We start from the raw sequence: 25,796 nt of genomic DNA on the forward strand, positions 1-25,796 counted from the left end.
TCTACATGAATGCCACAGCCTCATTGAAGCACTTACTCGTAATGGAAAAAAAATAAGTGCACACTTAAAAAACTAAACTATTCTTTTATTTGCCTTCATCATATAAATTTTAGTAAAGTAAAAATGCAGTGAAACGAATAAGATGATGCTTAAGTGTCTAACACTATTTTTCTTTTATAAACAGGCAGAATGATATTGAATGAAACTAAGGTTGAATGAGTCATCACTAAGTTTCAATAAATTTGCTTCAAAAGTTGCCTTTTAGTGTCAACAGAGCCTTTAATCATCCACATAACTTAACAGCATTTTGGTTCCTTAAAATAAAGCCACATAATTTAGTTCTTTATGTTTCTAAACCAAATCTTTTTTGAAAAAAAAAAACATTCAGTAATGAATCAACCTTCCCATTCAATAGTATACTTGTTTTTTTTTTTTTTACTTATTTGCACATTTTCAAATGTGTATAAATTAATGGGTTCAGAAATTCCAGAACATGTTTGATTCCTGACATTGAATGTAGTAGTGGGTTGCATGGATTAGTTTTGCGGACTGTATGTTGGGCAGTACTGCGTTAGAGTACTAAAATTCCTTTTTCTGTATTCTATTGCTTGACTAAAGATCTTTATTTTCTAAAACCTTCAACAATTCAGGTTGACTCTGATAAATTTAATAAATAAGTTCTTACGAGTGATGAAATCGAACTCGAATGCAATTGAATTGCTTTTTTTGAGTGGGCATGGCAAAACCAAGAACGTGCAAGTTCGCTACTACAGAATATGAAACATAAGTGTTGAAAATAAGTTTATTCAAAATAAGTGATGTCCAAGCAGTAAAATCACATCACAAAAAAAAAGGCAAGCGGCTGCGACAGAAGTGGATGCAATGAGATTTCAAAATTCAGATTTGATTTTGGGATCTTTCAATTTACCACTTTTAATAGCTTTTATTTACTTATACTGATAAATAACTCAAGATTTCTAATGCTCTTCTAATTACTGTTACTTTTTCTTTGTCCAGGACATTTTTCCATGACTTGAAATAAATTTCCATGACTTTCGATGAAAATTTCAATTTTCCATGACTTTTCCAGGTCTGAAATTCGCTTATTTTTTTTCCCATGACTTTCCAGGATTTCCATGACCCGTACGAACCCTGTATGCTATTTTTGAAAAACTTCCCACATCAAAAGATACTTTCACATCAACAAATATATCTTGAAGCTCTTTACTTGACAATCTCTGAGTGACATAAATGGTATTCAAGAGTTAAACCTATAAGAGCTCCGTGGAAGGATTACTGGAAAGCGACCTTCTCAATGATAGAAAATCTAATGTTATTTTAATATGTATGACTTTGTTTGTATTTTTGTTTACTTTATTTCCTGCGGAGCATTTTTTGAACAATGCTACACTGAATAATAAAAATTTCAATCTCAATTATTGGATTGACAATTAAAACTCTTAGTAATTTTCGCACTAATGCGTACTTAAAACAAGTGTGGAACTTTGTGACAGAACTTTCTATAACAGTTTTTACTGTATGCCAAAGCAGAAGAGGTGACAAAACTCACATGAAGTTGTAGTCAAAATATTTAATTAATATTTTGAATAAAATAATCAACTCAAGTTTCTCATGAAATTGAGGCAGGATTTGATGAGATACATTTCTTTTTGGTCTTAAGTTCAATTATTTAGGTTGGTTTGTTGGTTATGGAAACCGAAAAAGAAAATATTACACTTATGCCCTGACGCAGCTAGAAATTCCTTCTGAAGGGGTTTTTTGATCAAAAATACCTTCTGGAGGGGGGGGGGGTTGTGAAAAATACCTTCTAGAGTGGTTCTTTGATCAAAAATACCTTCTGGAGGAGAATTTTTGATGAAAATTACCTTCTGAATGGGATCTCTTGATCAATACAGCCCCTTCATATGCATAAACTACTGCATTAGAATTTGCGTTTATGTTAAAACCAATGGCTCTAGAGGGTGTTTTCACGCCCCCCCCCCTCACTGCGGCACTGCACTTATAAGAAAAATTTATATCATGAGGGAAGAGGAATTGTTTTGTGAATTACGACTATACTTTTTAATGACGCAAAATAAATACCAGCCCAATTTAAAAAGCTTTCTTGATTATTTTAAAAAGAGAAATCTGAAGGAAGTATGTTTTTTATCATAACTTTCTTGCTTCCATTGTTTTTTGTCTGTTTCAATATGGGCAGTCTTTTTAAACCGACTTTTGTGTCTCTGGATGTTAGAGAAAAAAACTTGCAAAGCGCAATGTGGCAAGCGAGACCTTCATCTTTAGCTATACTGCCGTGCTAAGCACAGATGTGGTATCTGCACATTTTATCAAAATTGAGTTATTGTCACCAGGTGGTCGTTAGTCATTTAATTTACCTAAATGACAAGTTTTTTGGCGATTTGTGAACACGAAATATTAAAAAAAGCTTTAAGAAAAAAGTCGTAACTGCACAGTTTGCTTAGTTTGCTAAGGCAATTTGAACGTAAGTAACAAATACTAAGCCTTTAAAGTGGTACCTGCGTAGTTACCACTTTTTTCCTTAGTATTTTTTGTAGATACTACTTGTATACCTTAGTAAAGCAGCATATTTAATAATGTAGCAGTTTATTGTAACACAGAATATTAAAATTAGTTTACCGTTGAGTAGTTAGTACAGGTTGATAATAAAAACTAATACAACTTTGCATAATTGTTAAAGTAAATATTCAGCTTTTTCTATTTAAATGTTTATTTAAAATGCAAATTCTAACAATGAAATGCATGTAAAATATTTATATCTAATTCTTTCATGCAAAAAAAAAAAAAAAACGCATTTCATTCCACGGCCAGTAACATTTTTATTTAAGTATCGTCTGCCGCCAAAATTATCTTCATGCTCGGTAAAAATGAATCTAGAAAATAAAACATTATAAAAAATACATTCTTTGAATATAAAAAAACAGAAAATTGTTATGGATTACAGTGTCCAGAGTTTTGAAAATGGTATTTTTCAGGTAGATTCTGTTAGATTTGTATTAACAAAATAAAGCGAAACAGCCAAGTTCAAAGAAAGCAGATGTTTTCAGTATTGTTTAATGATACATGGAGCACGTTTTACTAAGCTACTTTTGTCGTATCTGTGCAGATACCCCTTAAAATGCCTAGTCATTGTCACTTACGGTGAAAATAACTTAGTATATGAAAAGGTTTTGAAAAGAAAATTTGTCGTAACTACATTTATTAATTTTAAATTAAGATTTTTACAGAAATACTCTCTTACGGTTTTTAGATAAGCTATTTACGAAACAACTACCGCAAGTTGAGCATTTAATTAAGTCATAAATCAAAGAAACGAGTTGTAAAACTTTAATCATCAATTTCTCATTTTGAGCTCTACTGCAGATACCACATCTGTGCTTAGCACGGCAGTATACTGGAAATAAAGCAAAACATTGGATATGGATTTAATACAGTTACAAAATTTTCCTTTCTTCCTGACCCCAAGAATAGCAGACTAAAACTAAAAAATAAAAAACTAGTACCGAGACATTTAGTGAGATAACTTGTCACAAAATACATTTAAAGCTTTGGTCGCAGCAATTTTGATAGTTCTTAATAAACCTAATTATTCTTAACATTAAAACAATTTCATTATTTCTTCCTGTTAACCAACATTTAATTTATACCGTACTGAGGAAATTCATGTTCAAGAAACTGGCCCCCTCCAAATGAAATGCTGAAATGCCGCCCCTGCCTGTAGTTGAAAATTAAAAGGTCATTTGGTTCGCCTGTATATTTACAAATAGTGGATGATGAATTTCTCGCCAATTTGTTATGTTCATTTGCTCGCCCATGTTACTGTTCCATGTTATGATAATTTGGTAATTTATCCGTCTACGTTGTGATAATATCCTTGGTGAAATGTTCTTAAAATTGGAATAAAAAAAGAACAAAATAGAATTTTCTAAAAATCGCTTCGAGGTGCTCACCCCTATGCTACGAACTAATTTTGTGTCATGAAAATCGGCCGAACGGTCTAGGCGCTATGCGTGTAACAGACACACAGAAATCCAGAGACATAGACTAGATATTTTATATTTGTCCGAGACGAAAGCACCAACAGAAAGATTATTTTCAGACTGGCGAAAAAGTACAGCAGTAAATTGCGGTTATTAGAAAAACCAATACTGATTTTTAAAGTAAGTTGCATGAAATTTTACCACCAATTTTATTCTCAATCAAAATTAGCACAAAGTACATTCAAGCAAATTTCATTCAACGTACATTGAGAAATTATACCAATTATTCACTTAAGTATTCATTTCTGCAAACTGGTGGTTTTTAAATTTTAGATTTGCAGATGCCTAAACTTGATAAATGTTTTGTTTTGAGGAAAAAAACAAATGGTCCTCTTAAGAATTATCTTGGGTCATCCTAGTATACAGGGCCCAATACAGGCTGATTTTGCTACCGTTTTTCGGTACCTTCACAAAAATCTTGTTTTGAAATCGGTACTTTCACAAAAATCAAGTAATAAAATCAGTAGCTTCACAAAAACATCGAAAGTTTCTCAAAAATTCGCATTTTAAAATATAAAATTTGTTTCTCTGTTTGAAACAAAAAATACTCATAAAATAAAATTATAAGCAGGTTTATATGAACAATCGCTTAAATAGAAACCTTTTTGTAGTATTTTAACTAATTTTTAGCTGTTTCTCACCAAAATGTATTTACGTAATATTATCGCAATCTCTAAACATCTGGTTTGAGGAACTGTTTTCCTCATAATTTCCTATATTGTACACAGTACATAGACCATTAAGCTGAAATTACGATGGTATTTTTCGTACTTCTTAGGTTTTTAGCCCCCCGCCCCCCCAAAAAAACCTGCTAAAAATAATATTAGATGACATTTACACTTTTTGAACTAAAATTTCACTTGTTCCACTACTTCTTTTACAAAAATTAGGATGCCTCTAAAATTTCACAAAAACAATGCTGATAAAAAAAAACTTTCACAAAAATAGAATGATGCAATACTTTCGCAAAAATAGGTATCGAGAAAAAAATCCTGGATTGGCCCCTGGTATATATGCATGGGTGCCACTCTAAAAATTAGCCAGGACTGAAAAGCATTTCGCGACACCAAAATGTTAGCGCTTAGTTTGTTTGATGTTTTAGACATATATAATGGTAATTTTTGATGCTGTAACTATATGGTAAAACCAAATTGTAAGATTAAGTAAAAATTGAAACCTAAATAAAAAAATAACATATCACTGTCCAAGATTTTTTGGAGGTAAAAAAGTAGAAAAAGAACTTAATAATAAAATGCAATAAAAAAAACTTACTATTTGCTAATGCAGAAAAAAAAGCTTCAGATTTTATAGTTCATGTTACATAAATAGTTCATATTTCATACAAAAAAATAGTAATTAAAAAAAATTCAGGTATGAGATTCTTGGCTATAAGATGCATTGTGATAAAAACTTTAATAAAATTTTCCAGATTAAGATAAGAATGGTTGAAATCAACAGATTGAGTGACTTTTTTAATTATTTTTTGGGGGGAAAAAAACAACTTATCTTTTTAACTTCAGCAGTTGGGCCAGTTTTTTGTCCTCAGAAGAATAAGACTTTTTTTGAGAGTGAGAGATTTAAAAGAAAAGATTTGTTTCATCTATAAAAATCATTTTGAACATGAAAAAAAAAATCCCATGGCCGAAATTTTTGAAAAGACGGAATTCCGTCCCTTGGACGGAAGTGTGGCAACCATGTATATATGGGAACATGGGGCAAAGTGAAATGGTGAAATATTTACTCTGTTTTTAGCTCCACCTATCTGGTATTATTTTAACTATATAGTACCATATGTACTCTATTGCAGTCAAGAAAAAAATATCGTCAAAGATTATATCATTTGGTAATACAGCCAATTTTTAAAAAATTGATATTCATATTGTAATATCTTGTTGTAAGTCAAAAATTATTTTTGTTACAGTAAAATGATAAAGTTCTTGTTGTTAACATTTTAAATATTTAATTGGGACCTTCTAATAATTCAATGCAGTAAAAATTTAGTTAATATGGAACTTATTTGTATTTTAAATAAATTGTACAATTAGTCGGGTACGTACAGGGCAAAGTGGATGGGACAAAGTGAAATAGTTTATTTCATTTCCTCACTCAATCATTTAATGTAAATCACTTACATTTTCATTTTTTAATTAATTCATTTACATTTCTACATTTATTAATTCACTTATTTATTCATTCATTTACTTATTTTCTCATTCATTCATTCTTTTACTTGCTCATTTATTTTTCTTAGATTGTTTTATTCATTTAATTATTTGTTCATTGTTTCATTTTTTCATTCAACGTTTTATTTACTGTTTTTTTTTATTTAAAAATATTTTTTACGATCAAATAGAAAATATTTCATTAGAAAAATATTTTATTTTTCACTTTGCCCCCATGAAAAAAATGAAAATTTTCCACATATTTTTGAAGGCTCAAACTTACTGCCAAAAATAAAAAATACTGTTTCAACACTAGTTTTATTTAAAAGTATAATGTTCTTTCTTTATGTACTGTAATTTTCAAAACAAATTTCCAATTGGTTCATTTTGAAAAAACTCGGGCATTTTAACCACTTTACTTGGCCCCACATCCCCCTACATAAAAAGTAAGAGGGTCCCCACCTGTCGTAGAGGCCGATCTAGAGGGGGGGCCATGGGGGCCATGGCCCCTCCCAAAGCCTTGTGATTGTAAGAATTTTTTTTAAGAAAGAAAAAAAGAAAAAAAAATTATGAGAAGATAACAAAATATAACACATGTGTTTTACTGAAAAAGAAGCATAGGCCTTAATTGAGAGATAAATTATATCCCTACCCTCAAAACAAAACGTTTATTTCCAAAAATTTTCTCCATCTTTTACATTATTTCTTGATTCCGACTACAGACACTTGGACGATCTCTAAATGCTGCTGTTCTCAGAGTATACCTATTGTTCATAAGACCAAAGAGAGCCTAAATTTTCGTTTTTATGGCTTTAATTTCGAAACTAGGGGGAGAACTCCCTTTTCCCATGCCCTTTCACAAATGCCTTGATGTGTAGCAAAAAATTGCATTTTAAGTCTTTTATTTGGCAAAAATATCAATGGAAACTAGCTAATCCAGCCCTTATCAGTTAAATTGCTTAAAAGCAACTTAAATGAAATTTTTTGGGATTTCAGTTACAAGCGATCTTTGATAGGACCCCCTCCCTCCCTAGTTTATACCGTGATGATAGCTTTAAAAGGAGGTTTTTTGGAGGAGCTCACGAATCTTCCATCCCTTTCTAAAATATGTATAAATATAGTTAAAAATCGAATTTTTAGAGACTCAAATGCAAAATATTTCCAGGAAGGAGGGATTCTAAGCACCTTCACTCTTCCTTAAATGTAAGCAAACATTACCAAAAGGTGCATTCTTGGGATGGACAGCTGAAGAGCTATAAGAGCATTCATAATGACAGAATATTTTTGTTTGTAAGCTTTATTTTCAAAAACTATTTTGGGGCCAGCACCTGAAACCTGACCTTTCTCGGTACATCATCAAAAATAGACGAAATGCGTTTTTAGTATCCTAATTTTTCAAAAATTACTCGGCAATTTAAATTTTGAAACATTTTCGAGGGAGATTCCTAAATCCATAACCTCATCTAATGTCTCGATAACTCCCTCTGGGGCCTTGGAATTTAAAATCAGAAACCCGAATTTCTGTTCAGTGTTTAGATCAGAACTGATTGCTATCAGGAAGGGTCTGCAGTGTGCTGTTCAGCGGGAGGAGTGTTTCCAGGAAATCTGGATTTTGACTGACAGTCGTGCCTCAATACAGCACCTCGCTAATTGGAGTAATGTGGGCGACAAGACCAGCCTGGACATTCTGAGTCTACTACATACTCTTTCATCAGGACATACCATTCACTTTCAATGGATCCCCTCCCACGTTGGAGTTGAGGGCAACGAAGGGGCTGACTTTTTGGCTAGATCTGCTGCTGCGGAGGGTGTGAGCCCTTGTGGAGATCTTACTTTCACAGGGTGGCGACAGGAACTGTGAAAAAAGTTCCCTGACTTTTCCCTGATTAAGTTCACCAAATTTCCCTAGTTTACGTTACCAATGATAATGGTTTTCTTTCTTTACTCTACTTGAAATCCATTGTATGTTTGTATAAAATGCAGTACTTTAAACGTTTTAAGTTGTGTAAAGTTGTTGAACTAAAGATATATTTTTAAAAGATGCTACTTTTTTAACAAAATGGTTAAAAAAACATATCAAGTCAATTTTTTATTGGGGAAAAAACTTACAAAAGAGTATTACTCTTAAAAACATATGTGTATTTATGATAAAAAGTAATAGAAATTATTTTGCTAAGTTTTCAAACAGTATAATAATTGTTGCCAAGAATAACAAGTAATAGTGAAAGAAGAGAAGCAATGTAGTTATTCTTATATAACTAACTTTGCATAAATATTGACATATTTATGCAAAACAGATGAAACCATTTGACATCCATTCATGGGGAGCTTTTCTCTAATCAAGAACATAGAGTTTAATGAATGAACACAGCATTTTAACAATGAAAAAATAAAGATATTTGCTTAAGTACACAAGTTAACTCTATTTCAAATGATTTCAGTATGTAACGAAAAAAAATCTTAGATGGCTTTTGTAACAAACAACTTTGAAATGCAAGGAAAAAAAAGAAAAAGCAATTAGTTAATTTTAAAATATATAAAAGAAGAATACAACTTGGTTATAAAATTAAAGAATCAATTATGTCTGAAGAAAAGAAAACTTTTATAATCTGCGGTGACAACAAATAGTATAATGGCAACAAAGGTTTTTTTTATTAAAAGTTAAATTTTAGCAATTTAATTAAAAACGCGAAGAAGTAATAACTTTTAAGCTTTTATAGTATTAATTCAAAAACCAAAGATTTCTTCTTGAAATCGTGATTAGAGTACGCTAATTACTTCGAGACAATGGAATAAAGGCAAAGGAGCTAAGGCATTAATGAAGGCTTCCTCTTTGCCTGTATGGTTGTTTATTTTACTTAGCACTGAAAGCATAGAAAAAAATTTCAAGCTAGGTAAAATAAACAACCTAACAGACACAGAAGCAATCTTAGGAAGTTCATCCTGTGGTTAATAAGTAAGATTCAATACTTTGACGTTGAGGAAAAAAGATGCACAAATATGCGGCAGTGTATAATCGCGCCTCATTAATTTTACTTTTTTTTTTTTGAACAGATAGTTGGCGGAAAATGCGTAGGGAATTAAGGTACTTAATTTTGTAAAGCAAAAAAAAAAATTTTTTTTCTTCATAAAATCAATTTTCCCTGATTTTTTGTCATTTTTTCAAAATTCCCTGATATTTCCCTGACTTTTCCCTGATTAATAAAGTTCCCCGACTTTTCCCTGATCTCCCTGATTTCCCTGATCTGTCGCCACCCTGTTTCAGTGAGATCTCCACAATTTCAAAAATGGAGCTCAATCGCCAATTTGCAACACCTCCCAGACACGCCTGGTATTTTGCAAAATGTCCTGGTGAGTCCTTTAGACTCAAGGGTAGACTCCTCCAGACAACATATTCGAGATTCCTGAGTGGCCACACAAAAGCTCTTGGATTCTCTGGGAATATCGAGACTTTTCCGGAGTGTCACTGGTGCTCTGCTGGAGAGGTTTCACCTGAGCACATTCTATCTTGTTTGGGTTTCACGAAGGACGAGGTCCTTAGTGACCCATTGCTGTTCTTGGATTTTTTGCAGATATTTGGATTCATGGGGGTTGCTTAGCATTGCTAAACATGCCCGAGATAAGTCAAAAAAAAAAAAAAATGTCTCGATACACCGAAAATTGAGTTTTTAAAACTTCATTTTAGTAAAATTTCCGGGGAGTTCGGAGTTAGTTCAAAAAACTTCGGATGGCCCCTCCCAAAACAATCGGCTGGATCCGCCACTGACCTGTCGAGGGGTGGGAGTGGTGCTGACCAATGTTCCATCGTGGTCAAAACTCAGATGAGTACCAACAGGTGAGTCTGCATGGCAGGTCAGGACTTCCAAGTCACTAGAAAATCAGAAAATAGTAAATGCAACAAGACATTACTAGGAGGAAAATACAACAAGATATAACTAGGGAAAAGCTATTTTAATAGCTGAGAATTGAAAACCACTTTGTCGTATAGATCTAAGAACTGCCAAATTGTGTAGACCAGCTAAACAACAAAAGCACATTTCAAACATTTCTGGTTCGGCTACGAGTCGAATTTTTCGAAATGGGTTTAGCATATTTTTAATAATGACTAGACTGTAGGGGGGGGAAATGAGAAAATTTTGTGGGGGAAAAGCCCCCCCCCCTCCATCTGAGAGGTTTCATTTCCGCACAGAAAAATTGAAGATTTTGAAATTTCTAGCGAAAAACAACATACTCAGAACTATAGAATGTATACATTGTTTTTTTCCAAATCCCACATGAAATCACTAACTTTGAACAGGCAGAAAGCAATCAGAACATAGAGTTTTATTTCCTGCTTTTCTCCGTAAAACTAAATTTATAAGCAAGACAGAATTACAGTGAAGCACCATTTATACGTTTTTGAAGGGACTGTACGGAAAAAGCGTACAAACGAAAAAACGTATAATAGGTATAGGTTAATGTGCATTAGACTTTGCAGGGACGAATTTTAAAAACGTATAATGGATAAAAGCGTATAAAAGAGAAAGGTATAAACAGTGCTTCACTGTATATCAGTTACATCAGTTAATAGAAATAATCAGGTTAAACGTACGACTATTTAATGTGTACACATATACACAATACACATACGTATAATACACTTGTAACTTATCTTTTTAAGCAATTTTTTTGCGTAAAATTTCAATTAACGAAAAAATAATGAAAATTACTGTCAAAAGTTGATTTAAAAATCACATACTATCCAAAGTTAATGGTTGATTTCACTAACTTGGACACTTTTTTGGCATTTTGCACAAGGAATATTTCAGGCAATCGTGAAAAAAAAAAAAATAATAATAATAATAATACTTTTTAACAGTAAATGATTTGTGAATAACTTTGTTAAAGGCTGCATATTAGGGTGCGTCTTATTTTTAAAGGTGTTATTTTTTTCATGAGGCACCCTCTCATTTTGTTCTTTTGAATGAAAAAAAAAAATCTCATATATGAAAAATAAAAATTGAATAATATTTAGAGGGTGCTACCACTGCTGCAAAATTTGTCAACTCTCTCTTTTTATTTATTTTTTTTAATTTATTTATTTATTTAGTCTGGGTAATAAGTAGCAATCAGTGAAAAGTTTGTATTGTCACATGGAAGTAACAAAGAGAAAAATTACAATATTGCTGAATGTAAAAGACCGAAAGTGTAAACCTGTGATATGAATGGCATTACCGAACTTTCAAATGCTTTTTTGACATTATTACATAAAATGACAACCATGAAATACGCTTATTATTTTCTGGTATATATAAGAAATAGGTATTTGTGTTATGTTGAACCCAACCAACCTAATTTAATGTTAATTAAAAATATGTCAAGAGTTGATTTTTACACCATTTTTTTTACAATGAATGTAATTTTAATCACTGGTAGCAAACTGTTTAACACACTGTTAATCACTGGTGAAAAACTGTTTAAAAACTATATTTTTATTTTCAAACAATAAAAATTTTGTAGAAAACTGGAACTTTTTTCACTGCCTGAAATGTTCGGGAAATTTTACAACTCAAATGATGACTTTTTCGGCTATGGCTAAGTCTCAAAAAACATCCATTATTTTTCCTATTCAGCTAAATGTTAAATGTTTATCACAAGTCTAGTAAATTATCTTTAGATGAAAACAAGATGCAACAAGAAAACATACAAACACGTCCTTTTGATGAAATATGCATGATTTCTACTAACCGCACATATTCTTAAAGGAACTTAAATCCTCGCACTAATTTTTAAAAAAAAATACTACTGCAGAGTTTTTAAAATTATGGCACTCTACTTTTCAAATGACTTGGCAGCGGGAAGATAGTTAAATAACTGGAGGGGTTACATCACTACTTGCATTATAAATTCAAACAGGATGAGCTATAGCCTTCTTAATGCAGAGGAAAACCATCAATACATTTCTCTTTCATGCATCCCTTTGTGTCTTTCTCTCATTTGATTTTGGGACTTAATTCTCGCCTAATTATTTCAGTAATATCACTATTATTCGTCAAAACACCTTGATCATACACATAGATGTTAACTTTTGGAAATGGGCATCAGTAAAACCTTTACGTGAATTCATATAAACTTAAAAATAATAAAGAGGAATGCAACAAAGTAATTTTAATAAAAAAAATAATATTTATGCAGGATGAAATAAGGAATGGAATAAGGTGTTGTTACTGCATAGCCTCAAAAAACTAAAATAAAAATCTGCACTGTATAAAACAGGGGTGATTGTGAGTTCATCAAAAAATACCTGAAAGTTTCAAAGCGAGAACGAAGGGGGGGGGGGGGATCTTTTGCCCCTATTACTTAAGTGCACCTATGCCATAGTATTAAATAGTTCTGAGTCAAAATATTGTGTGGACATTTAATTAAATGTTTAATGGATTACAAAGTTACTTTTGAGCTGGTGTTATACAAATTATCTTGACATTTGTCCATCTTAAGGGATAGGTGTCCATCTTAAGGCTTTTGCAGGTATATTTGATGAGTATTATATAATTTAAAATAAATTGCGGAGGTAGGGAGATAAAAGCATAACGAAAAAAGAGCATAATTCCGGTATTTTCAGACATGAAAGTACCGGATATACGTCCGAAAATACCGGAAATTCGGTAAAATACCGGACCACAATCACCCCTGACAAAACCAAAATATGATGAAAACAATTTTATCACACGCTTCAGATGAGGGAAAGAAAGACTTCCAGCAATAAACCATTGAGAAAATCAAAAGTTAAGGTTGTACTGACTAAGAAAAAGAATTAGTAAGATATAGGTTTTTCAAGAGGATTTCCAGGACTTAAGAAATGGTTGAAATGAGTGACGCTCACCTTTTTTTTTTTTTTTTTTTCCAACTTGTGGGTCGGTGCCAGGGTTGGCAAGTTTTTGCCGGGGGCAGAAAAAACCATGGAAAAAACCACGGTTTTTACCGCCCGGCAAAAATAGATTTTTGCCAGTTTTTGCCAAAGTGGCAAAAATAGATTTTGTGTTAAGTAGTAGTAGTTGTGTGTTTGTAAGTTTTTTTTCCTTTTTATATAAAAGTAAAAGCATGAAAAGATTTTGATAAAATTTTAATTCAATTATTTTTATAGTTGAAAAAAAAATAAGGTTTAACTTACTTTTAAAGTTATGGAGCATTTTTACTTTTAAATTTTTAAACATTAACATATAATTTCAGTTAGTAACATCTAAGACAAATAATTAACTTACAATGAAAATGTAATTAGCTTATTTATTATAGCATTTTTTACAGAATACTAAATATCTATATGAATTATACTTAACCAAGATGCAACTATAAAATAAAAGAAAGAAAAGTTGGCTCATTCTGAAAAAATCATTTTAGCAAACATTTAAAATCTTAAGTTTTGCAATCCCAACATTTGTTTTTAATTTTTTTTTCACCTTACAAATTAGAAGTAACATGGAGAGACATAACTAAAATATTAAAGTGCATTATTTATATTATATTGTCACTATTTCTTGATTCACAATATAATGCTACTTTATTTGCAATTAGGTTTTTGCCGTTTTTTCCTTTTTTGCCGGTTTTTTCCATTTTTGCCATGGTTTTTTCCACTGTCCCGGCAAAAATAACTTTTTGCCGGGTCAAACAACAAAAACAACAACCAAACAAAAAAAACAACAAACAAAAACAACCGGGTCAACAAAAAAAAACCCAACCCTGGTCAGTGCAACCCACAAGTTTAAAAAATTGTGTAGGTAGTACACCCACATTGTATAGGTTGATTGTTAACACTATGTTGTTAACACTGAAGTATAGGTTGATTGTTAACACTACTCTTAAGGACAGAATGCTCACCAAGTTTTTTAAATGTTTCCGGAAAAGCAAAGAAAATGGCAGAAAATGACAAAACCAAGATCTGTTGTCATCATTACTTAGTGTTTCTCCCAGGGTTGGCTTTCTGCCAGCAGAAACTAGTTTTTGCCGTGCCAGTGGCAGAAACTGGTTATAACCGGTAAAAACCGGCAGAAAGTGGCAAGAACTTAAAAGCATCTTTATATACTAAAGTGATTGCTAAATGATATTCGTTTAAGTAAGTTAAAAAATTAAGCTTCATTTCATCATTAAAAAAAATAAAATCCTATCCTAATGCCCTTGATTTAGTTCGAGAAGGGAACTTTTCAATTTCAGATGCTCGCAATGTTTGGATTAATCTAACAAAAGACGAAAATCATATAGGTACTCAGGAAAGAGGAGCGACATACAGAATTAAAAGGCATTTCTGATTTTAATTTGTTCACTTATATACTTCATCTAAATTGTTAGTGATTGAAATAATCACGTGCTTCAAGAAGAAAGTGATAGAATTTTACTTGCCAATATTAGCATAGATTTTGTACGTAATCTCACAGCTTTGCAAAACAAATTGGTCCTATTTCTCGAAACTTATTTTTCCAGTCGAATTTCTCCCACTACCACAGTAACTACATGGTGGACCAGTTAAAAAAAAAAAAAATTGCAATCGATGAAAGTTTCACGAACATTGCTTGTTCCTTCATGCATTGCCTGCTAGCTCTTCTGTTGCAGGAATACTCTAAAGTTTCTCATTTGTACATATTAGATTGAGAAACTGTTTAGATTTTAGAAACCACCTTTTCTAAGAAGCAACTGCAGGGTCCAAACAATGTAGCATTTTATTTTAAATTGTGGTAATATCGTAATTAAATTGTGCTTTGTTTAATAATTATTTTTTCTATGCACTTCCTATTGCATGTCAATAATTTCATTTTCTTTCATTTTGTGAGTTTTTGCCAGTTTCTGCTGCAAATGTGGCAGAAAGTGGTTTTTGCCGTGCCGGTTTTAACCGGTTTCTACCAGTGGTTTTAACCGTCTCGGCAGAAACTTGCCAACCCTGGTTTCTCTTAGGTCTAAAAAGGGGCAGGGTGCTTCTGGATAAAAGGGTGCTTTCTAAAAATAATTCCCTAGCAAAGAAGCACAAAGTATCACAGTACATCAGCACATCTTCCAACACCAATTCCAGTGGACACGATGAGCAAGAGGCTACATTTCAAAGGAGTGAGTTTTGATCTTTCAAGCGAGAAAATTCGCTATTGTGATCAAGTGTTGATGAATTTCGAAGGGGCTAGGGGGGAATGCAAAAAAAAGGGTGGGGAGAGCAGGGTGCATTGAAGGTTACCTGAATGGGGGAAGGGTCCTCTTAAAATTGTCTACGGAAAACACTATTACTTGACGGTTTTTATGAGAAGTTTGTACATGTTTTCCAGAAACCAATTTCTGAATATTTGGCTGCAAACTCGTAACATTTTGAAAAGTTGCTTCTAGCTAGAAAACTAAAGTATAGGAAGCAAAAATAATTTGGGTATCGCTCGGAGAGGGTCACGGCCAGTGTCCGAGAGGTTTTCAAGGAAAATTCCAGAAAGTGGTTTTAAGTTCATAACATTGAACAAACCAACAGACCCACTTTGCAGGATGTAGATAGGTTACCATAGGGTTAAATCATGATCAAATCATTCATGTAAATCATTAACACTTTTAATATATTTGTGTGCGTGTGTAGCATAAGTTACAAGAGGTCGTCGTACAAATGGGGACAACGTTGTGTGGACATTCGACATAGATGTTAAGCTGTGAGCTTTTATATGTGCTCAGCTTATTAACTTTGAGTGAAAGCCAGGGTTGCCAGACGTCCCGGATTTCAAGGGACAGTCCCGTATTTTGAAAAATTGTCCCGTGTCCCGGGGAACTTCCATACGGGACGGCTAAAGTCCCGTATTCCAGCTGATAACAATATTTTATAGAACGAGACATTATTTTAAGGGCAAAAAATAAAGTAAAACAAAAAATGAGCAATAAGAAAATCATGTGGCAGCAAACGCAAAAAGTATTTTCCTTTCGACTTGGTTTGTATGTTTTTGTTATGGCGGGGGACCATGAGGAACCGAATGATTGCTTCTTCTTTGCTCATTGACTAATCTATACATATAATAAAACAAGATGTTTGTGTGTGTGTGGCGCGCATCCTGGGAAAACGGTAAGGCCTAGAAAGATGAAATTTGGTACACAGGTGCAGTTTTTGCTGAAAATGTGCACCTCGGGCTTCGATTTTTGATATTTTAATTAGAAAAAAAGTTATTTAATGTTTTATGTTATTTTTAGCACTTTTTAGTACTTTTGACCTCACAGATCCCGAACCAATTGCGCCAGACGGATATTTTTTGTACTATTGTGTAGGAAATTTAATTTTAAATATGGTGAATGAAAAAATTTTGAAGATAGAGCAATTTTTGTATTTTTTATAGATTTTTGAAAAAACCTTTATTTTACATTTTTTTCTGGGTTTAGTTTTTTTCGAAACCCATCCTGCGACAAGTATTGAACCCTCAATTCTAAAATTTTAGTTGGTAATAGTAAAAACATTCCGCCCCCTTCAGAAGAAAAAAGTTTTGAAAAATACGCAATAGTTTTTTTTTACAATTTTTTTAATGGCAGAACACAAAGCGCGCTGTTCGCTTGCCGGCTGAGTTCCGAGTTTACCTCATCACGTGATCCAACTGAAATCGTTTGCCTTCTCTTCACCTCTTTTTTTTTTTGCCAGCGCTACTTTTTGAACACTACGGGGAACATAGAGCTTTTATTTTTGAGGGCTATTTTGATTAAATAAATAAAGTCCGCGATTTTTTGCATGATCTTCGTTTCTGTTACGAATTGGCGGTTAGGTTACGTAGATACAGAGATAGATAGAGGTTGAGTGGACAAAAAATGTTTTTGTTTTCGAATTAATACTTATATAAATAAAAAAAGATTGTACTGTCAGGAGGTAGATATGCGCAGATCGTATAGATTGATAGATAGACAAATATAGAGTTCGATATAGCAGATGGACAGCAAGAAAGAGGCATGTCCGTCATTTAAGGAATTTCAACGGGGTGTCAGTGCCCCCCTCCCCACACACACCATGACTTTGAAAAAACAATGCTTTCACATAAAAGTGGAAGTGCTTTTTGTTATTTTTTGACAAAATTTGCATGAAGAGTACGTCGTACCCCCTCCGTTAAAAATATTCCAAACGACGGAACTGGAGATAGATCTAGAAAATATTTTATTCAAACTACTAATGATATACATAGATATAGATTGATTGATACCGCCACGAAATTTGTTTAAGCAGCTGCCGAAGGCGGCAACATCGGTGTAAAAAGGCGAATGATAATATTGAGAAAAAAGAGAAAAACGTTGATTAATACCGTCGCTAAATTGTCTAAGCAGCCGCCGAAGGCGGCAACTCTGGCGCAAAAAGGCGAATGGCGTAAAAAGGCGGACCAGCTGGTCGCCGCAGGCGGCTAGTATTGGAAATATATCTCTGCGCATGCATCGTCAATTGCAAGGAAAACTATTTTTATACTTTGATCGGCGACATTTTGTGAGGTTTAATTCGCAACTCCAGAGCTCGAATACGCTACCTTGCGTAACAATACTGTCGAAAAAGGTAAAACATTCCATTCCACGTGTTTTCTTTGGGGTAAATCGGCAACAGAGACCGAGACAGAGACTTTAGACAGTTTAAGGTGTAATGTGATTTTAGAAGAAAAGAAAAGAAAGCTTCCTACAAACACGATAAAAAATTACTGTCATTCACTAAGCTTCAAAGCAAGTCATAAGTTACGGCATTTGTTTGTTTTACCTTTTTCGTCCGCCATTAGACAGTGGCTGCAACACCCCCTATAGTTTATTGGAGTTGTGAATGCTTTGTTGCGATTGAATTTTTCAGAATTATCATGAAGAGTCGTCTCAAAAATACCCCCCCCCCCCTTTTCACTCCTAGAAGCCTGTCCCGTATTTGCTGCTCTTAATCCTGGCAACCCTGGTGAAAGCTCAACCCGGACGTTCGCTAGTTCTAGAAATGTCATCTTTATCTTGTGCAATATCAAGAAGAGCCAAAGTTAAAAGTAACTTGTTTATTATGGCTACGATATATACAATGACATGTTAAACAAAGCATTAGAGAATACGCTCTTTACAATACTAAGTAGCTTATTCTACTTTAACACTTTCAGGTCCGAGCTATTTCGACCGCATATCTCCCTCCAGACTAGGGTTTTTTGGCGCTTTGCATGATTTTTTAAAAAATGCGCGGAAGATTTTTTATTGCTTTTGTAATAAAGGAACTATTTAACTGAAATAAAAAACCATTTTTAATAAGAAATTGCCCAAAAAAGCATGTTTAAAACTGAAGAAAAAAGTTCTGCATAGGAAAACATAATTTTAACCATAAAAGTTTACCCAGACTAAATTAAAAATTTATTTAAATCTCAAACAAATATCTGAAAATAGGTTTAATTTGAAAATAAACATTATTTCATAAATTTTGCTTTTGTATGGTACATTTCAAAGCACAATCTCGAATTTAAACCACTATTCTATCACGATTCATGTAGTTATTTCTGCCTGCTGCTGCCATCTATTTTTTTTTTTTTTTTTGAAAGTAAAAGGTCTGTAGATATTATCGAAAAAGATTAAAAAAGTATAGAACTCGTACTTTATAGCTAAGAGAGTCAAAGTGTTAAATGACTTCTGATGCAAACAGTCTAAGTCAAATTTGAAAGTAAAAGGTCTGTAGATATTATCGAAAAAGATTAAAAAAGTATAGAACTCGTACTTTATAGCTAAGAGAGTCAAAGTGTTAAATGACTTCTGATGCAAACAGTCTAAGTCAAATTTGAAAGTAAAAGGTCTGTAGATATTATCGAAAAAGATTAAAAAAGTATAGAACTCGTACTTTATAGCTAAGAGAGTCAAAGTGTTAAATGACTTCTGATGCAAACAGTCTAAGTCAAAGTATGAAACGTTATTTGAAACATATAAAGCTATGATATTCATGCCAAGAGCAAAAAGCCACAGCTATCGGTAGAAACGGACAGACTCAACTGAGCCGCCGAAAAAAACAACCAAGTCTGACTCGGGTTGAAATTTTAAAAAGAAAAGAATGAAGCAAAGTGCCGGAAGTTTAAACGCTACTCAGGGTTCGTACTCAATTTCAGAAATAAAATGAAGGAGTTTTGGAGGAGTTTTGAAGGAGTGAAAGGAGATTTTTAAGGAGTAGTAATGGGCTGTCCTTAAATGACGTCACTTTTTTTTTCAACATGTTTGACTCCCTTCACCTTTGTCACAAAGTGTCAATCTATCTTACTCCTCCTCTTGACACATGTCATATTTTTTATAAACATATTGTTACAATAACTGTGTGATGTCACTTTTTGTCACCCCCTCTCTTCCCCTTGTCACAACAATTTCATGAACCTGTCTCCCTCTCAAGGCATGACATCACTAATATCATAACTGTTATTTACTGAAACAATTGTCTTTTTAACACAACCACTTAATACAGTACATGTAATTTCAAATAGTTAAATAATAATTAGACAAACTGACTTTTGCCGCTGAGAGTGGGGTGGGGGGAAAAGCAATAATCATTTAACTTGAAAAAAATAGCCAAGCACCATTTGAGCATGCTTTACTTCATTTATGAAGTGTCTTAGTCATCTGATAATATTTTCACCTTCAACTTTTATAATTTCTATGATCAATATGTATATCACATCTTTGTGAGGAAAAACATGTACGAAATTACTACATTAAAATCGCCCTTGTGACGAAGATAAGTTGTGGATCGAAACATTTTAAGTTACTGTCACAGAGGAAGACTATATAGCTATATAGTCTTGAACTAAGAAAGAAGGATGTAAGAGTGAAGGCTTTCACGGCCGGTGTCAATATTATGAAAGGATTCCGGGCTGTTGTGCCGTGGTCTGAGTGTATATTCTACAAACGTTTCGGCTGCATCTGCGGCAGCCATCCTCAGTGGTTCCGAGTTCGTAACTTCCAGGGAAGAGACTTCTTGGCAACTGATGCAAGTGTCGAAGTGCTGTCAACATTTATAGGGCACGGGTCCTCTTGGTTGTCAATAATTCCAACAAACAAATAATTTAAACAAAAAAGAAGAAGGAATAAAGATAAACAAGCTCTGGCATCCCATACTGAAAAGGATCAAAACAACAAGAACCTCCAGCCAATCGGAAACAAGGACGGACCTTCGGCTGAATCCCCGGCAGCCAATCCCCGAGCAGGAAAAGGAGAGCCTAAGCTCCAATCAGGAAGCGATGAAGACAGACGTTCACCAGCCAATCCCAGTCCAGGACCAAGAGGACCCATGCCCTATAAATGTTGACAGCACTTCGACACTTGCATCAGTTGCCAAGAAGTCTCTTCCCTGGAAGTTACGAGCTCGGAACCACTGAGGATGGCTGCCGCAGATGCAGCCGAAACGTTTGGAGAATATACACTCAGACCACGGCACAACAGCCCGGAATCCTTTCATAACATAAGAAAGAAGGAGTTTTGAAGGAGTTCAAACCAAAACGAAGGAGTTTGAAGGGCCCTTCAAAAAAATCTCCTAAATGAAGGAGTATTGGAGGAGTTTTGAAGGAGCGTACGGACCCTGCTACTGGCAATTTGCATGTTCTGCTGACGTGATCTTGTTGCAAGACGGAAAGAACGAATGAAAAAAAACTACTGCAAATTAAGGTTAAAAACACTTCTTGCAAAATAATTTACCTCTATTAGTAACAAATAGAAAAAGAAAATAAAATGTTCACCTGAGGGCACAGAGGGAGCTGAGGGCCTCCCCTCGGAAGCCGAAGGTGGACACGAAGGGCACGTCAGAGAAATCGTTGATCTTCGAAGTGTGGTGCTTCAGGGCTGCAAATAGACAGAGGATCAAGTCAGGATAAGGCTTTATTGGCCCGCTACAGTCAACTCCCAATTACCTGCAGAAATGAGTGGCACAAGTGGCGCCGATACTAAAAATCGCGGATAAGCCACAAAAAGGTTAAAATGAGGAACAAATACGAAAAAAATCACCCATCATTCCTCGAAAACTTAGCTGTATTCTGCCGTGTGCAGGTAAACGGCAGTATCTACAAAAATGAGACTTTGAGATATTTGAAGAAACGGGTTTTTGATTTCCCACAAACATCAATAAAATATTGAAATTTGATTTTAGGCTATTCTATATGTTTATATCCAAATATTTTTTGGGCAGTCTGTTTCGTTTTGATTTTGCAATGAAAATTTTAATCAAAGCAGAAACTGCTGTTTACCTGCTCTTCGCAGTAGTAATTTTCATGCACTTTTGACTGGTAATCAGCAGTAACTGCACAATGTACTATTAAATGACCAATAATTACAAATTCAACATGATACGGAGTAGATATGTCATTATGAAGTATATTTATTGCAAAATGAATAATATATTTTATTTTAAAAAATAAACAAATAAATACCTCGTAGACACTTGACATAAATTTAATATAAATAAATGAAATGTAACTTAAAAATTAAATAAAAATTTATTTTTTTACACAAACCTTTTTATGCCATTATAAAAAGAAATTAATAAATATATATCTATATTTATATATATATATATATATATATATATATACATATTGGTTATAAATTTATTATTAAAGAAGACACCATTTAAATAGGGAATCGACCTACATCCACTTGATACAAATTTAATCCAAAACACATTTTACGTACCTCCTCAGATACCAGATATACTTGCTGATTTAAACAGTCCTTGCTACAACGAACTCATTTTTGTTTTACCTTTTTAAACATTGAATAGAAAAAACTTCAGTAATATATATATATATAATAAAAGTGAAAAATATTTAAAAGACCACACCAAGAGCCCATAGATGCGCAACGCAGCAAAACTAAAAAGCCAAGTAAATATAAAATTAAGCAAACAGAATTACAAATATTAAACAAATTATAAATAACAAATGATGATAAAAAGGAAAAATGCAAACAGCCATTAAGTAGGAATAGATAAAGAGTGAATCCAGAGCTCATCAGCCGTGGAGGATTCATTAATTATGGTCAAAAGACCAAAATTTTTAACTATGAACTAGAAGAGAACGTTTAAGCTCCAGTACATGCAGTATAGAGTAACAATGGGCAAAAGCACCACTTGCTAAGCTAAAAACAATTAACTAGAGCTCAAACCTAAAAGGGAGACCTATAAAAGAGCTTAAACCTTTTAGGTTTGAGCTCTAGTTTATTGTTTTTAGCTTAGCAAGCGGTGCATTTGCCCATTGTTACTCTATACTGCATGTACTGGAGCTTAAACGTTCTCTTCTAGTTCATAGTTTAAAAAATTTTGGTCTTTTGACCGTAATTAATGAATCCTCCACGGCTGATGAGCTCTGGATTCACTCTTTATCTATTCCTACTTAATAGCTGTTTGCATTTTTCCTTTTTACCATCACTTGTTATTTATAATTTGTTTAATATTTGTAATTCTGATTGCTTAATTTTATATATATATATATGTATATATATATATATATATATATATTTATTTATTTATTTATTTTTTTGCACATCTACTAAATCTTCTGTCATGTTTCTTCTTAATTGGAATTCCTCAAAGTTGTGGACTAAGGGGGGGGGGGGGCACACATAGAAGTCTTCAGCAGAAAATTATTTTTTAGGAAATCAAACTCCTTGAACTGTCTATCTTCAAATGCTGACAACAAATAGTCGACAAGGCATATGTTTTGATTGCTTATGGCATTATCAAAAACAATTTCATGTTCCTGCGTTGTCACTTGGCAACTAGAAGATTCTTTAGGCATTTTTAAAACTACGACAAATCGTTTAATGTTCCGCACTTTGCAATAAAGCAATAGATCTCCATGAAAATTTAGGAGAAAGAAATGCTTCGTGTGTTAACAATGGCTCTCATCGAACTGCTAAAAGTGCAGCAGCTTAGTACACATTAAAAATAGTGAAAAATATCGTCTGCGACAGAACAAAACAAATGGAACAGAATCGTTCTGTTTCTACAATTATTTATAATCTGCCAAGCATTACTTGTGTTTACTCGTATGTTATCTTCTATAACTGTATATTAGCAAAAACTAATTCTGTTTTATTGTTTTTAGAACACGGATATGAAGAATCAAAGATGTTTTTTTTTTTAAATGTTTGAGGGCTGTGAAATTACAAAATGTTTTCTTAAGACTTTATTTGAAATAAAATGATTATTTTCCCCAGTTTATCTCCCCTCTTAAGTATTTCTTGCGCTAAAAGACGAGAGGCCGTAATTCCCAAATTTTGACGAATGATATAATACAACCTGGCACGCATACCTGCATCTAATGAGAAGCGACTAGGAATCATTTTAAAAAACGTAATATTTTCTCTAAATTTGCCAAGGAAATTTTTGAGGGTCACAAAATTACCTCCCATTGGGGCATTACTGCTTGCGTTTAGATGAGCAAAAAAGAAATAGCGAAAACTGTTTATGCGTCTTCGTTCAAGTTTTGGCGGCGATTCATTTATGTTCCATTCTCCGGACAATGGTTAGGGGCAGGTATAGAGCAGTAAGTATATACTGCTGATTACCTGCATAATGTAGAGATATAATATCAGTTATTGCTAATCACCACTGATAAAAAAAAAAAAATGCTTTTATTTAGTGCTAACCAAATAAACATGTTTGCACCATAAAACTGAAGAAATATAGATTTAAAGAATGCAAAAAAAAAAAAAAAGAAAGAAAATGGAAAAATTTGCAGTTACTGCCGTTTGCCTGTCCGCAGGAGAAAGTTTCTGATCTGCCGTAGGCAGATAAAGAGCAGTAAGTACATTATGCCAATAACCTGCAAATAACCTATAGTGACAAAAGCAGTTACTACTGTTTACCAAGCCACGGGAGAAAGTTTCCTTTTTTCTGTGGGCAGGTCAAGAGCAGTAAGTACATACTACCGACTTCCTGCAAAATGTTGCTAAAAAAGCAGTTACTGCTAATTACCACTGATAAAAAAAAAATGCTTTTTTTCTGCGGCAACCAAATAAAAATGTTTGTACCGCAAAACTATAGTAATAAAGATTTCAAAAATGCAAAAATATGAAAATCGAAAAATCTGCAGTTACTGCTGTTTACCTGCACATGGCAGTATTGATGTATAACACTTTCTTCAAAGAGTGAATATATGTAAATTACAGTAAAAATGTTTTGCATTTTTGCACAACAAAACTTTACATCAATAAATAACAATTGTATGTACGATGAAGAAATCACAAAAAACAAATTAACTAATAAAACTTTAAATTTAATTTTACGACAAAAAAACAGCTGAAAATATTTTCCTGATTGTTGATTGATTCGCGGATAATTGGGAGTATACTGTATAACCTTCTTGATATCAAAACCTAAAATCAACTACTACATAACGGTATAAGATCCCACTGTAAATATCTGCCCTCTTCTGTTTTTTACACAAAACCCAACTTTTATACATAATTACAATAAGAATGAATATGTTTTTGCTAGGTTGTCCCTCAAAATAGGGCCAGAAGTATCTTGGATTTTGGGTGCATTTTTTCAGTCATATCGCTAAAACAATTCATTTGCACAAAAAAAAGAAAAAAAAATCATTCCTCAAAACATTCCAAGGATTTTTTAAAACAGTTTTTATTTTTATTGTACCTGTTATAGGTGCAAAGATATTTCATTCCACAGTGCGTGAATGTTTGAATATTCAGTTCGGCTGAATTCTTTCAGCCTTCAGCAACCGAACAGCAAGCATTTAAATATTTGACAATTGGTTTTTAAAAAATATTCCTTTTATACAACGATTAATAGTTACAATATAGTACCATAGTGTAAAATTAATTCAAGTTGCTACTTACTAATTACATCACACTAAAAGCAATTGTAAAGAAGAGAAAACACTGAGGTATTAAATTGAAACTCTGTTGACTTTCAATTCAATTTAATTCAAAATCTTCTGGACCTATTACATTAAATTTGATTGACTAAATGTAACTTATTAAAATGTGAAAGAAACACTGTACAGGGATCAAAGTGACCAACTGACAAAATATGACACATTTTGAAAAATATATAGGATTTATAGGACACCAAAAAATGATTTAAATTTTGCATACACATCATAAAAAAGTTACTTGGTTAAATTGTTAGACATATTTTATTGATTTTTTACTTATACAATAAAAATTTAAATTTTTCACACGCAAAAAATAAATAAATAAAAAAGATAATATTATGGGAAATAGCAATTTATTTCAATTAAAAATCAAAATGGTTTAGCACGAAATTACATAGAACTGCCGACTCTTTCTGTGCAGCTTTTAAATTTTATATTAGCAGCGTCGATTACGGCTTGCCCCCTCTCAATGTCAATCATGCATTACATTTGAGTCCTAATTTTTAATTTCGTATTCCAATTATCTATCATTGCCTGAGCTGAATTAATGCTTTCCTTACAACCTTTCAGTTTATCTTAAGAAAATTTTTTTGTTACATCATTCGATTTAGGTTTTATATTTTTCCTTCTTATTTATTCCATTTTTTTTTTTCTTTCTGTTCCCTTTACTTCAAGTGTAGTGCTTTGCACAACTGGATCATTTTTTTTTTTTTATTCACATCAATATTTTTCAC

General features: G+C 33.0%; 1 protein-coding gene across 1 annotated transcript in view; it reads right to left on the minus strand.

Annotated features, from left to right (window-relative positions):
- Window positions 1-25,796, minus strand: part of LOC129232836 (mismatch repair endonuclease PMS2-like) — a 168,490-nt gene that overhangs the window by 112,191 nt on the left and 30,503 nt on the right. The window contains exons 4-5 of the mRNA XM_054866936.1: window positions 20,911-21,013; window positions 10,009-10,111 (exon numbers count right to left, since the gene is read on the minus strand). Of these exons, the coding sequence (XP_054722911.1) occupies window positions 10,009-10,111; window positions 20,911-21,013 (206 nt within the window). The remainder of the gene's footprint in view (window positions 1-10,008; window positions 10,112-20,910; window positions 21,014-25,796) is intronic.

The sequence above is a fragment of the Uloborus diversus genome, unplaced genomic scaffold (assembly GCF_026930045.1).
Source record: "Uloborus diversus isolate 005 unplaced genomic scaffold, Udiv.v.3.1 scaffold_14, whole genome shotgun sequence".
NCBI lineage: Eukaryota > Metazoa > Arthropoda > Arachnida > Araneae > Uloboridae > Uloborus > Uloborus diversus.